Genomic DNA, 14,909 nt, shown 5'->3' on the forward strand with positions numbered 1-14,909 from the left:
GGGTTGAGTGCAGTTTGAGGTGGGTCTGACCAACAATACTTTACTGTCAGTGTACCGTGTAAAAATAATGAATATTTTTGTTCAATATGCCGGGACACGCCACCTGGCACTTTCTCATAGAAATCAAAGCTCTCATTCCAGAAGCAAGATGTCTAAAACCTAATCTAGAAGATAACCTATTTCATGTTGTACAGTTCAATCAGGCACTGCAATTCGATTCCATCCAGCCATGTGCTAGTGAAAATCGTCAGCTGAGCATGTGCTTGCGCAATATCCCTATCAATACACACTGGAAATTGACGGACTGTGCTGCATCATTGACCGTTGCCATTGCCAACCTGAGAGTTCCGCAGGGAGCAATGCATGGGACTGTTGCTATTAGCAGCAGAGCCCCGTCAGACGCGGTGTCAGTGTCTTTCACCAGAGTTGGGATATATGCAGCAGCTTGCACGGACAGCACTCAAGAACCGGGACATGCTCCCAGGTAACTGATATCCACGGATACAGGTTACCCTGTTGCAGCAAACTGACTCGCAAGACACATCACCAGCCATTGTGGACAAACTAACCGAGTTTCCGATTCACGTGTATGTGTACGGCAATCCATGGTCGGCGTGACGGCAAGCTACGTAACAGCCATCAGATCTAGCAGCGCATTCAACTTGAGGTTTAGCCAGTCCACATTCTTTGGCAGTAAGCCGTTCAACCAGTCGGCGGGCAACCCAGAGTAGCCCAGTCGACAGCCGAGCAGTGCCCCGGCAACGGTGGCATTGCTGTCCGCGTCGCCACCCTCCATGGCCAAAGATGTCATCTGGGATCTGTGTGTGCAGCGTGTAACGAAACAAGAAAAGCAGAACTTAGGCGCACATACCCCTATCGCACGAGTAGCACGCACACACACACACACACACACACACACACACACACACACACACACACACACACACACACACACACACACACACATACCTCTCAGACCTCAGACATGCCCATCGCGGGAGCGATGATAGCGAACAGCTATGTTAGACATAGCAACTTTCTTGTGCTGGGATTACACCATTCAACAGCTTGCAAGGCTGATGAATTGACCGCCACTATTTTTAGCCTGGTATCCACCACACAGCTGTTTGAAGTGACTTTTTCTGGCCAGTGAATCCCTATTTTTCATTTTTCCATTTTTTTCTTTTTCTTTTTTTTTCACCCACACACCCACACACACACACATACCGTATTTCACCGAAAATAAGACGCACCTTTCAACACTTGAACGTCTTGGGCAAAGAAGGGGTGCGACTTACAATCGAGTGTGACATCCTACTTATGTGAATACACAGGGATTCACTGGCCAGAAAATGTCACTCCAAATAGCTGTATGGTGTAGACCAGGCTGAATAGTGACGGTCAATTCTTCAGCCTTGCAAGCTGTTGAATGGTGTAATCCCAGCACAAGTTGCTATGGCTTCTGCCGTAGCATTGCTATCATCGCCTCCGGCGATGGGCGTCAAAGGTCAAAGGTCAAGGTGAATACACTGAAACAATGTGGCTCAGACCTTAAAGTGGGGCACGGCGTATAATCGAGTGTGACTTATAATCAAGTGTGACTTGTAATCGAGTGCGCACCTCATTGCACCAACCACCTCACCAATACGACCACTTTTGCTCGGTCCCAAACCTGGCTGCATGAAGTGCGTAAACATGATTCTCATTTTCACAAATCAGACCACTTTTCCTGGGTCGAAAGACAGTCACAAATCCACGGTTTTACTGTATCGCGACTATCGTCCCATGTGAAAAATTGATGAAGTGATAGAAGTATGAAATGCATCGTAGCTACATCTAGGAGGGTGGGAACAGCAGGTTTCAAGATCATTCCAGAAGAGAAGTCACCGCAGTACCAGACTTACTTGAAATCCCCGTCCTGTCTCATTGTCACCCAGGCAGCAGCAAGCGGTTTTAGCGTATAGCCTATTTCTCCCGGTTTGTCACAGTGCACCCTGGAGTAACAAACATAACACACACACACATACACAAGAATACAGACATGCGCACATACACACAGACAGACATACACACACACACATGTAAGTGCATGCAAACACGCGTACACACACACACACACACACACACACACACACACACACACAAGCAAGTTCAGGCCGGGCTCACAGAAACTAGGTCAAATACCCCTTTATGAGGGAGGAGGACATCTAGAAACCTGATCACCGAGGAGATAACTGCACGTGGTTAGCCCTGCAATGCCCGGAGCCTACAACACACACTAACACTGTACACGCACACATGGCTTGAGCTTAGTTGTCTGGGCACCAACGCACGCTGTACGGCTTCCAGACACTCTCTGGAAAGCAACACAAGCTTGCAAATGACCCCCTTCATCAGCACAGTGTAGTGTCTTACTCTTCAAAGCTGTGCACACTGGTGTAGCGTGCAAAGTCCACAAGATGCTTCTCGTCAGACAACAAGTCACGGCCGCGCTGTGTGGCTTCGTTCAGCAGCAACTCAACTTGGCTGGCATCGGAGCAGTCATGTTTTCCCTGCATGCCATCAGAAAAAACGTAAAAATGACATCACACTCGGGAGCTGCATTGGCACCAGCCACGTACATCAGTAGTGGTAGGAAATGAAAACAAACGATGGGATACTATTTCTAAATAGTCTTCTGAAGGTTCGAGTTGCTCGGGGAATTTAAATTTACGGATATAAATCATGGCCATTCAAACCCACAGAAAATGTGGCCGTCAACTCTCTGGAACACATGGTCTTCATTCCAACTCCCAAACACATTTGAGTGATAACAGAAATTACATGAACCATACAAGAACATGCATGCGATTCTAAGAACATCTCAGCTGGGGTAAGGGGCGGCAGAGCGGTGGGGTGCTACTTTCTCCTGCCTTACCTGTAGAAGCAGTGCCAGGGCTGAACACAAGGAGACACAGCTTGCCTGACAGCTGCAGAGCACAGCACAATAACGACAACAAATACAGCACGGATGAACAGCAATTCTATGTCAATTCGAGAACTGGATGGCATCAACACATCCAGTCCACCACCATCATCAGACCTCCAACGTTTCCATAGTAAGTTACTTCATGTCTATCACCCTACTGCCCGCATTATACCCACACACTACACACTCTCTTCTGGGATAAACACCCAACTACCTACAGCACTTCCACATCGCTCGTGGCCAGTTGTCCAGTCTCTCCAGTTCTGTTTCTCACCCGACGCGGACTGAGGCTGTTTGGCAACACCATCGACACCATCAACAAGCCTTGAAATCTAAAAAAAAGGTTTTTAAGGCAACACTGGCCACCAATCTGTTACAGTGCAATGTTCCACCAATCAGGCATAGCGATTCAGCGCTTCGGTCACTGTCACCACCATCGGGGGTGAGTGGTGCAAGTTGAGTTCGTGTTCTAAACCGTATGATGCAAGCGGGTCCGCTGTGCGAGCTGGACTGTGGCAGTGACACCTTCCACTGGTGCCACATGCAAACAGCCTTGTTAGGCGTTGACATGCACGTACATGTAGAACATGGGGTAGCACTTGCGCTACCTGCCACACAGAATGCCACAGTCACAGTTCCAGCTCTCCTATCGCCGTGTGTACAGTCGGGGTTACGTACCGCGGGTCGTAGTGAGTAGTCTTGCAGATTCTCAGCACGTTATCGCGCACCGTGTCCAGGTCGTGAAAGTGCGGTACTCCCAGGATGGACGTACGCATGATGGCGCCGTTAGCCGCATTGTCCGTGCCCTCCCATTGCTGATGTGCCGCCTCGTGTGGATTGACCAGGAACTCGGGCTTCATTGTTACCTGCCAATCAGACACACAGGAAGCATGCATGCAAATGTTTGTGCACAAACACATACATACAATGCACATACACACACGTACACATGCCCACACACACACACACACCCACACACACACACGAGGCAACAGACCAGGCACCTGAATACAAACCAGATGCAGAAAATCACTGTGTGTTGCAAAACAAAACAAACCTGCGCTGGTGTACGAGTCCTCGTATCAACAGGTGTAGCAGAAATATCATGGCCGCCGAGGAAGCCTACACGTGCCGCGAAATAGCATTTTTAAAAGACACCAGAAGAGCCCGGATGAGAATACGTACCCTGCCAACCGTGGCTCCTATACCCTGTCCCATTGCGTCGCCAAGCTCCGGGAAACCCTTGTCACACCAGTGTTTCAGGCGCTTGGCAAAGTCCACCTCGTCCACCACGCCGGCCCACTGTACCAGTGACTGCAGGATGAGAATCTGCAAGTGAGCACGTACACCAATGAAAACAGGTAGCACTCCAAGTGTTATGAAAGTCAAAGAAGTTATCTGCGTATGCCTTGGAGATTCCGTTACAGTCATATTAGATATTGAGCAATCATTTGAGTTGCTTGGATGCAGCGAATGGTATTTTCGGTCACTTTACGGTGGGTATGACCTACACATACTGATTGCACTTGGGTCTTCTTCCCTCCCCCAGAGGACCAATCACGGTCACTGTAGTGTCTCAGCTAGAGACGGGGTTGTTGTTGTTGTTGTTGATTTTTTATTTTAATTCGCAAGGCCAAACGGGCAATGGTGCCCAATTCTATGGAAGCGAATTTCAAAAAGGAGAGAGCTACGGGGAGAGAGAGAGAGAGAGAGAGAGAGAGAGAGAGAGAGAGAGAGAGAGAGTGAGAGAGAGAGAGAGAGAGAGAGAGTGAGTGAGAGAGAGAGAGAGAGAGAGAGAGAGAGAGAGAGAGAGAGAGAGAGAGAGAGAGAGAGAGAGAGAGAGAGAGAGAGAGAGAGAGTTTGGTTTATTCTATGATCGATTGCATGAAGACTAGAAGAAGACCAACTACAATTCACAAGTTAAAATGTGTAACCGGAACAAGAACAAAGAGACACCGTGTGTCAATACAAAATAGCATCCATACTAAAATGATCTGCGCATGGTGTGACGTCAATACGATAACGAGGACGCAAGAAATATCCATGAGTGGATCATCAGCACATACACTAAACACGGTCACAGTCTTCTAGGTTTGGCCTGGTCCCATAGCTCAGATGGCTAGAGCATTGCTCATGACAAGCTAGGTCCCGGGTTCGAGTCCTGGTGGGTCTGGCATTATTTCTCTCTTTTCAGGCAGTTCACTTCCCTGACTGATCCTTCGAATTTGAAGTTCTCCCAATCCTTTCAAAATATGCAACACATCATGCATCTTATCTCCATACAGTAGGGTATTTCCCAGACAGTAGCGTATAAGTCGCAGACTTGGCCGTGGTCTGACATTAGCAGCATGATTCTGTAGTCTAACATTAAAAAAAGACAGGGATAAAAGAGAGCAGTGTACCAAAACAGAATAACTCTGACCCATGCCCACATACCATCTGGTCGGTATCATCCGTCCAGTCTCCTTTCTGCCACTTGCAGCGATGCCGGTCGTGCACGATGTTCTTGAAACACAGACGCTCGCCGTCCACACCGTAGTGAAAGCGGCACTCCTCGCGCATCATGAACTCCGTTGCCAGGCCAACGGCGTCGCCCAGTGCCGCTCCGTACACCAGGCCGGCAATGCGGTCGGTGAGCTGCTCGTTCGACAGAGTTCTGCCAACAAGGAATACATACAGTGTTAATGTTTTTTAGCACAGCCATGCTTATCCAGTATCTCATGCCAACACGCAGGGAGTATGATACACATGTACAGTAGATTGCCAGCATAGACTCAGCGTACAATGGCACACACTTTTAGCTATATGCTACTCTCACCCATACGGAACTTTCGCGAAGTAATTTGTGCAGTTTAAATCAAGATCTGAATGATAGCGGGGCGTGGGAATTGAATGAACCCGACTAATCAGGACTCGTCAGGTACGCTAACATGACAAGCGCACGATTCAGTCATCCTATAAGCCCATTGCGCATTGCCAAATATGGAAGGTATGAGTAATGCTTGTGAGTACGCTGGGATCAGCAATGCACTGTTCAACACCCTGCACAACCATGCCCAGGTGGCTGTGTGGGGTGCTGGTGGTGCAAATTACGTCATTGCGCAATGGGCTTATTCATAGCTACGAGTTTCAACCCTGCACTCAAACCGATAACACATACTTACGTTGCACCGCTAGGCACACGGAGAGGCGTCTTCTGCCGCTCTCCTAGAGTCGGTGTGCGGCTTGACCTCACCAGCTTGTTAAGCAGACTGGGTGCCTCAGGGCAAGACTCACGCTTGAACACCGGGCCCACAACACCAGCCCCTGCAGCTCCTCCTGTCTATGAAAGAAAGGCCATTCGTAATTATATACACAATCACACACATACGCACACGCACGCATGCACTCACACACACACACACACAAACACACACACACGCGCGCGCGCGTGTGCACACACACACACACACACACACACACACACACACACACACACACACATACGCACACAAATGTCCACAAATTTCCACACACACACATACACACGCAAGTACACACAGAAAAGGCAGACTTGATTGCGCATCTTCAAAAAATCTCCGCACTGTAACTGAGGCCTAGTACAATAATAGAAGCAAGGAACCTCATTAGGAAATTCTTTTTGAAGTAATTATCCTCCATCTCCAAGACACATACCATGAAGAGTTTCATGCATCCACTGAGCTCACCGGTGTTTGCTGTTCACTGGTAGAACACGGTGTAGTGCCTTCACTGCTGGCAGCTGTTGTTTGGTCCAGTTGTGACGTAAAGAAAGAGAGAATGGCCGAAGACCCTTTGTTGCATACTTCTTGCGGTGGAACCTGTTCAACAGCACGATAGACAAACAGAAAACGCAGACAGGGAACTTCACCCAGACTGATTAACCACTTCACGGTCGGTAGAGTCGGGCCACGGAGGCTATCGGTGCAAGTTCTTGGCTCATCGGAGCGATCGCTCTCGAGGCACAGCATCACTGTCCGAAAGTCAGGGTCAAAATCTATGACATCATCGAGACAAGCTATGTATGGAAGTAGGAAGGGAATATCAGGTTTGCCTCATGTTGTACCAATACGTACTAGTTAGGTAGGCTATAGACGTATACGATGTAGGACCAGAGCTGTAGGGTTCACGGGGCTGGATTACGCTCACCACCACCTGCAGAAGCTACTCCTACACAGTTGCCCCAGGGAGTTGTACGGAGGACATGATGCTTCCAAATCCGGTATCGAAACGCACATCAGCATGGGTACTGTGATCTCGAGCCGTCTTCACAGGGGCCGCGAGCGCCCAGGCATACGCATACACACACACACACACACGCACAAGTATACACAAACACACACGCAGACACAGCTACCCGTACCGCGCAGCGATTCATATGGCAGAGCACAGTCGTCAGCCGCTCCAGCTTGGCAAGATCGGCAGGCAGCGCAGACAGCATGTTGAAGCTGAGGTTGAGCTGCTCAAGGCTGCTGATCTGCAGCAGTACTGGCGGGAAGTCAGTGAAGGCGTTGTGTGAGATGTCAACACGCTGCAACTCACTCATTTCCGCCATGGATGCCGGCAATGAGCTGAGAGAGTTATACGAGAGCAACAGAACCTGGATAACAGAAGAAAGTGTAATCATGTGCACACACACACACACACACACACACACACACACACACACATACACACACACACACACACACACACACACACATGCACACACAAACGCATGCACATACGCATGCACACATGAGCACGCACGCACACACACACGCACACACGGTGATATGTTAGGTGCAGGGCAGTGAACAAGCACCACAGCAAGTACTGGTACAGTATACTAAACACAACGTAGAAGATGGGTCAGGCGAACATGCCCATTCCTGAAGACACTGCAGTTCCAAACCAGGTTGCTAGATTACACCGTTCCCGTACTTGTCCATCAGCAGCTACATAATAATGATGCCTATCAAGCTACCATGAGGCAGCTTATATACAAAGTGAGTTCCGCCAATAATCTGTCAATTCTCCCGCCAAGAGTCCCGCACCAAACAAAGTGTGATACACTGTGTACAAAGAGTAGCGGCTAAGGTGCCCACAGGACTAGTGAACTGCACAGCACTAAACAGTGTGTAGAAATGCGGCAAAAGGCGCCAGCAGCACTAGGGAAGTGCAAAGCTGTGTAGAAAGTCTGGATTCCGAAAAGGCGACTCTACGTCCTGGCAGCTTCTCAGACTTGTTCAACCGATGTCTTCTGTTCGTGAGAACGGCCATTACAGCATGCTATGTTTCTTTGATCTAAGCAAGGCCTTCGACACAGTATGGACACGCGGGCTCCTATACAAGCTGTCGCGCCATGGAATCCATGGTACTTGCTTCACGTGGCTCAGTACTTACCTGACGGGCAGACAGCAAAGGGTGCGTATCGGCTCTGCTCTGTCTGCCAAAGGGCATGTACGGTCTGGAGTTCCTCAGGGATCAATCCTGGGGCCTCTCCTCTTTCTTATGTATGTAAACGACTTGGCAGAAATGGAACACACATCACTATATGCTGATGATACAGCACTACTTGTGACAGCACCCACTCTCCCCGAGGCTAGTGCCAAGTTACAGTCCAACATAGATGGCGTTATTCATTGGATGGACAAATGGAAATTGCAGCCCAACTCTTCGAAAACTGCTGTAATGTGTATCCCCCCCAGTTGTTCCTGTGACCTATCTTCATTAGTAACCAGTCCCTTCACCTTTCCAGGCACCACAACCCCGCTCTGCATCGTTGAAAAACACAAGCATCTTGGCGTCATTATTGACCAACACTTAACCTGGAAATCCCAGATCGAAAATTTAGACAGCCGTGTTAGCTCAGTAATGGGATTTCTCTCGTCACACATCACCCACCTCCACACCGACTGTCGCCATGTTATCTACACATCTTACATTCTGCCTATTTTTGATTACTGCTGCATAATTTGGGCTGGCATTTCTAAAACACTGATTGCTCGACTCGAAGTTATGCATAGGCGTCTTTTGAAAATATTATTTCGGCTTCCTCGACTGACTCCAAGCGCAGACTTATACCGCCTTGCTTCTGCTGTGCCGCTCTCGGTCCGCGTGCGTTTTTTGGCATGCCAGACAATTCATAAAATTAAGCTGGGCATTGCTCCTCTTCATGCTCTCTCCTGCCTAAGCTGGTTTGCTCAATCTCAAGACATGCGCACCAGAAACTCTCTCCGCTTCCCTATTGCGCGGTCTGCCTCTATGCAAACATCTCCTCTCTTCCTTGCTTACCGCCATTGGTCTCTCCTCCCACAACATCTAAAATCCTGCCAATGTTACAATACATTCACACAGCTACTGCAGAATGAAACATACTAGTTGATATCCAGCCCTGCCCTAGCTTCTCCTGCTTTTCAGTTCTCCTTTCATTCTTTTTCTTTCTCCCCTCTAGCTCTATTACCGCCATGGCTGGCTATCGCCCACATGACCATTTCATTGGCTAGTGCCACGTGATTGTGAATAAATAATAATAATAATAATAGAAAGGTGTAAGCAAATGTGTGACAATGCAAGCGAGTTGTCACCCCAGTCCGGCTCAGGATCCTGTAAGCTTTCTCCCGTCACCTCTACTTCACATGTCCCACACCTCACGTCACAAATTCACAGTGAGCCAAAAGGAGAGAGCATAGCTACAAAAAATACTGTGGAAAGCATGAAAGCATGCCAAAGCACTGTTGCAGTATCTTTTCGCCTGTAAATTCCCCTGATGAGAAATTTCCAAAAAAGTTAAAAGGAACAGTCATTACAACCAAACATGGTCGTTGTTGCTGGTGTGCCGTTCGCTCTTTATTATTGTTTCTTGTCTCCACGTAAAAAAAAAAAAAAAAATTCACGTTTTGCGTGAGACTCGGCCAAAGGCCCAGTTTTCCGCATCCGCAGGAACGCCACCACCCTCTTGGATCAAGGCGCAGATGCAGCTCCTAAGCGGTGGGAGGTGAGTAGATCAGACCCACCACAAAGTGGTCAAAGACCGAAATCCCATCTCCACGTAAGCTATTTTTAAAAGCATGAAAGCATTATGGTTATTAATAAGTCAGATTGTTGGCGGAACTCACTCTGTATAGCAGTTATAAGCAGTTCCTTGCTTACTTGATAGCACCATTGTACATACTAATACCTGATAATGGTCAAGCGTGGAAATGTTGCAATCATTATAACCAAGCTGGTTCGGATTTACAGTATCTATTGAAATGGCACGTCGCACACATCGTCACAAACCCCGTCCACTCACCCGCAGGTGCAGGAAGTGGCCAAAGTTGCCCGGCAGCGCGCGTAGGCGGTTGTGCGAGCAGTCAAAGTGCTGCAGGTGAGGCGAGTAGTAGGGCGCCTCGCCGGGGATGCTCCGCAGCGCGTGGAATGCCAGCGACATGCTCCGCAGCATCAGAAACTTGGCGCTGAACACCTCCTTGGGAAAGACGGTCTGCGCGTGCAGTGAATCCGTGCCAGAAATGTGCTGCAAGGGAAATAGCAAAATAGACACAAATACTTCCAGTGCTACTCACTCTCCACACCGCACAGCTACTACCGTATTTCCCCGAATATAAGCCACACCGTTTTACGCTATACTTCAAGGGCAAAGTAGGGGATGCGACTTACAATCGAGAGTGACATCCTACTTATACGCATGTATTGCAGCAATGTGGTTCAAAGCTCAAAGTGGAGGTGCGCCTTACAATCGGGGAAATACGGTAGTAACCGTGTTGACATTCTTAGGTCTCATCAGCAGAGCTCAGAGTGACGGGTTGAACCAACTGCAATAGAGTCTAGTAAGCAAGAAAGCATTTTCTAAACCGGCTCAAAGCGTCACAGTCAGAATGGCGCAGCACTGCAAATATAGTGGCCCTATGTAGGCGAGTAACCTGTCCCAACACTAAGGATATCGAAATTCCGCGGACACACAATTGCCAGCGTTTTGGCTTCCATCCCCGTTTTCGAGAATATTGCACAAAGCTGCGTCGTCGCGTAATGTACACAATAGTACACAATACATTATGTTTGTACAGTTTCGGATAGTTGCAGTGGTTGGCTATCACCCTTCACTTCACATCCATTTGTTATTGGCAGTCATTTGACGATCGGAGGAAAGTGTCGTTATTCCGACTTATTCGTGAGTCGCCGTTATTTTGTGAGGTTGAAAGCATGCGATCAAATGGCCACTACAGTAGGCTTCTCTCTCAGATCAGTATTTACCCAGAGAAGTATTAATACAGAGTATTTATACGAACCCAAGTATTTCTACAATCTGTCTTTCAGTCTATCAATAAATCTCCCAACCAAGCATACCCGTCAGAGTCTAAAATATCAAATTTTCTTGTCCGTCGGTCTACATAAGTAAGTTATTAACGATCACGACGCGGCAACCATCATGTGAAGTATAGCATTCCTGATGAGTTCATTGCAATCTCTCCCCCCCCCCCCCCCCTCCCTTCCCTCTCCCCAAGCACAGGGTAGTGCCCTAAGACGGGCCGAGAAGAAGCGCACATTCGGTTTCGAGGCCAGGTAGTGCCGGGCACCGGTGCCGAGATGTCGGGATCCATCGGCCCCAACCATTGTGGAGCACAATTCCAGCACCTGGCCTAAAAAGCACTTCACGCTATTGATACACATCCTTACACGCATAGCAGCTAAGCCACACTAAGCACATACAGCCTCCAAACCACTGCACCAAAATATTTTACGATGTTTTGAATTCGTTCAGAGTATTTTGTGAAAGTTTTGACGGGCTTTGCCCTCCCACACCATTAGAAAACTACTGTGAACCCCTTAATTTTAGAGACACATAAACCTTATAGTGAATTATTTAGCGAATCAGTCAAATTCCCTTAAGTTAGAGATCGCGAATCTTTTTATCCTTTTTTTTAGTGAACGGCACCATCGCATACGTGTGCATACCAATCTGTGCTGCTGTGCAGTAACTCAGTTACCTTTCTTCTGAGCTTTTTTTCCTTTCTTCACTAGTACACATACTGTAGATGTACATGCACTAGTACTCGGTTTGCTCACATTACCCCAAACAATGGCATTCCTCGATGAACACAATGTTCTACCACCGACCCAATTTGCCTTCAGGAAGGATCACTCCACTGAAGATGCACTTGTGCTACTAACGGATGGTGTTCTCACTGCAAAGGACTCTGCATTGCCTTGCTGCATCTGCCTACTTGACATGTCAAAGGCGTTTGACAAAGTCAGTCACCCTACGCTGCTGCAGGACTTGTTCGACATTGGCGTTTCTGGAACGGCATTAAGTTGGTTTGCCAACTATGTCAGCCATCGAACCCAGCAAGTGCGCATTGGAACCCAGGACGGACCCTGTAATGCATGCACATGCGGTGTTCCACAGGGATCCGTTTTAGGACCAATCTTGTTCAGTGTATACACGCGCGGCATACCAGAGGTTGCTGGTGACGTGCCCACAGTACAGTTTGCGGATGATATTGGCTTGTACTTCAGCCGCCGGCTGCCTACTGAATGCTCCGCGACGCTTACCCGGGCAGTATCTGCAGTGGCTGACTGGCTAGAGGATCGCAACCTCATCCTGAACTCCTCGAAGAGCCAAGTCCTGAGCATGCACAGTGAAGCCATTCCTGTAAATTGCAATGGGACTAGTTTGCCAGCAGCAAGCACTGCGAAGTACCTCGGAGTTCTGCTCGACAGCTCCCTCAACTGGCAGAAACACGTGGACAGCATCGCCAAGAAAGTAGCTCAGAAGATCGGGGCGCTCTGGCGATCTAGGCGAGCATTAAGTCTGAAGGCCCGTACACAGTTCATGAAGTCCATCATCATGCCTGATCTGCTATACGGGTCGACAGCATTTTTCGCCTGCCTGCGACAGGAGCAAGTCTCTCGCTTGCAAGTTCTCCAGAACCGAGCTGCCAGGGCAGTGTTTGGCCAGCCACCCCGCTCTCATGCTCAACCCCTCCTGACCAGCTTGCAGCTCTACAGCATTCAGGAGCTGCACAAGCAGAAGATGCTGAGGTTTGTGTGGCGTTGCCAGCACAATCGAGCCAGCCCAGCCCTCCAGGACAAGTTTCGAAGTGCTCATGGAAACACCACCCGCCTCCAGCAAGGACAGGGTTTGCGCCTGCCGCTAGCCCGGTCAGCAGCAGGGACATCCCGTACATCGCACTGTGGTGCCATCCTCTGGAACACCCTCCCCAGCGAAGTTCGCCTACTCAATCGTCCCAGTGAATTCGCCGTAGCTGCACTGCCCTTCACGCTGGCGGGCTAGATCTGCAAACTCCGTGAATTCTCCCGCCTTTTGTGTTCACAGTCCCATACTCCCCTTGGAGTAGTCTGCACGGCGCTGCTGCTGTTGCTGTTGTTGTTGTTGTTGTTGTTGTTGTTGCTGTTGTTGATGTTGTTGATGTTGTTGTTGTTGTTGTTGTTGTTGCTGCTGCTGCTGCTGCTACAGCAGCTACTGCTGTGGCTGTAGTTACAGCCCCTCTCGTTGTCAGGAAATGTTTGCTTGTGCTACTTCTCATCCAGTTGACTTCTTATTATGACTTTGTACGTTATAATTTTGTTGAGCTCCGGTTTTCCCCTTCATTCTAACTCAAGTGCAGTTTAGCGTGTATTGGCTTGTGATTTCCTTTCTTCTGTTTGCTTGGCATTTTATCGCTCCACAGGTACCCTCGGTCTCAGGTGCTCTCACATTTGTGCAATTGTTGATTTTGGTCCTGAATTGTCCTCCCTGTTGCTTTGCTACCGTCCTCCTCCTTCCTCCACCTTTTTTTTCTTAATTGGCCTCATTATGGCATTCGCTTCCATGTAATTGGGCTTGTAGCCCGTGTGTACTTGCGTATTCAAATAAAAATATACATACAGTGGTCCCTCTATAATCCGGCACCATTTGTGCCACGAAAATCTGCTGGATTAGGGAGGGTGCTGGATTAACAAATCTGATGTACTGCTGCAATGTGCATGAAGAGGACATTTGGCTACTGAAAATTGTGCCGGTTTATCGAGGGTGCTGGATTATAAAGTGCCGGATTAGAGAGGGACGACTGTACATACATACATACAATGTCTACTCCGATCGCTAAAATAAAAGGTCGCTAAAACGTCGACAATTAGAAATCGCTAAAATTAGGGGGTTTACAGTAAGCATTAGGGAGGTTTAGCACTACGTAAAAACGTAACGGATCCGAGTGGCGCGAGTGTTACGTTGGAAACATTTTTGTGATTCGTTTTAGCACAGCGTTGTCGCCTGTATCCATGGGGATAAAATGGCGGACTGCAAACTGCAACTCGGAGTGTGTAGATGCGTAGCGTTCTGGCAGAACGCAGGTGACAGCCTTGTTACGTTCGAAACGGTTACATGCTGCGTTGTGATTTTGTCGGGAAACGTAGTAGGCCAGATACGCTACGTTCTTACGTAGTGCTAAACCTCCCTATTCTAACAGCAATTGGTCCTGTGTATTACGTGGATGCATCGGACACGGTAACAATCATGATGTACGATGTATGTGATCAATAGCAATGTGTCATGGACTCGGGCTTTACCTCCAAATACTCCTCGAACGACACATTTCTGCTGCAGTCAAATGACCGAATCTTGGACACAGCGGCCTCTTCCAAACTGAACGATGATCCCATGTTTCAGAGCGAGTTTGCTCGGTCACACTGCCATTCAAACAGCTAGCCCCAAGCAAAGACGTAAGGACAAGGGCAGTATTTTCAAAATTAATAATTTTTTATTTTTTATAATGTTCTGTTGTACGTGTTCTGTACTAGTAGTACTACAAGTACGTAGCTGTCACACCTTTGCACACGTCACGTAACCTCCAATTGCCAAGTCAACCATGATGACGTAATCAGTCGTCAACAATATTATTATTCAGCTGCTTTAGAGACTGTTTTTACGTCATGGCCAATG

General features: G+C 48.3%; 1 protein-coding gene across 1 annotated transcript; it reads right to left on the reverse strand.

Moving 5' to 3' along the window:
* Positions 1-59: 59 nt before the first annotated feature.
* LOC135818238 (uncharacterized) lies at positions 60-14,709 on the reverse strand. Its single transcript, XM_065331597.1, has 12 exons — positions 14,537-14,709; positions 10,263-10,484; positions 7,350-7,586; positions 6,676-6,807; positions 6,133-6,290; positions 5,405-5,624; positions 4,154-4,297; positions 3,647-3,834; positions 2,918-2,969; positions 2,416-2,552; positions 1,905-1,994; positions 60-818 (listed from the first exon to the last, which is right to left on the reverse strand). Exons 1-12 carry the CDS (start codon positions 14,627-14,629, stop codon positions 626-628), a joined length of 1,866 nt encoding a protein of 621 aa, XP_065187669.1. The 5' UTR covers positions 14,630-14,709; the 3' UTR covers positions 60-625.
* Between the last annotated feature and the right edge of the window lie 200 nt (positions 14,710-14,909).

This window comes from Sycon ciliatum, chromosome 5, assembly GCF_964019385.1.
Source record: "Sycon ciliatum chromosome 5, ocSycCili1.1, whole genome shotgun sequence".
In the NCBI taxonomy this organism is placed as follows: Eukaryota; Metazoa; Porifera; class Calcarea; order Leucosolenida; family Sycettidae; genus Sycon; species Sycon ciliatum.

What these genes read in the sequence shown, in the direction of transcription:
- LOC135818238 (XM_065331597.1), bottom strand. Translation starts at nt 14,629, where the DNA reads ATGGGATCATCGTTCAGTTTGGAAGAGGCCGCTGTGTCCAAGATTCGG. An exon ending in CGTTCGAGGAGTATTTGGAG is followed by an intron (nt 10,485 to 14,536) that starts GTAAAGCCCGAG and finishes TTTCCCTTGCAG; the next exon opens with CACATTTCTGGCACGGATTC. An exon ending in AGTGTGCACAGCTTTGAAGA is followed by an intron (nt 1,995 to 2,415) that starts GTAAGACACTAC and finishes TTGTTACTCCAG; the next exon opens with GGTGCACTGTGACAAACCGG.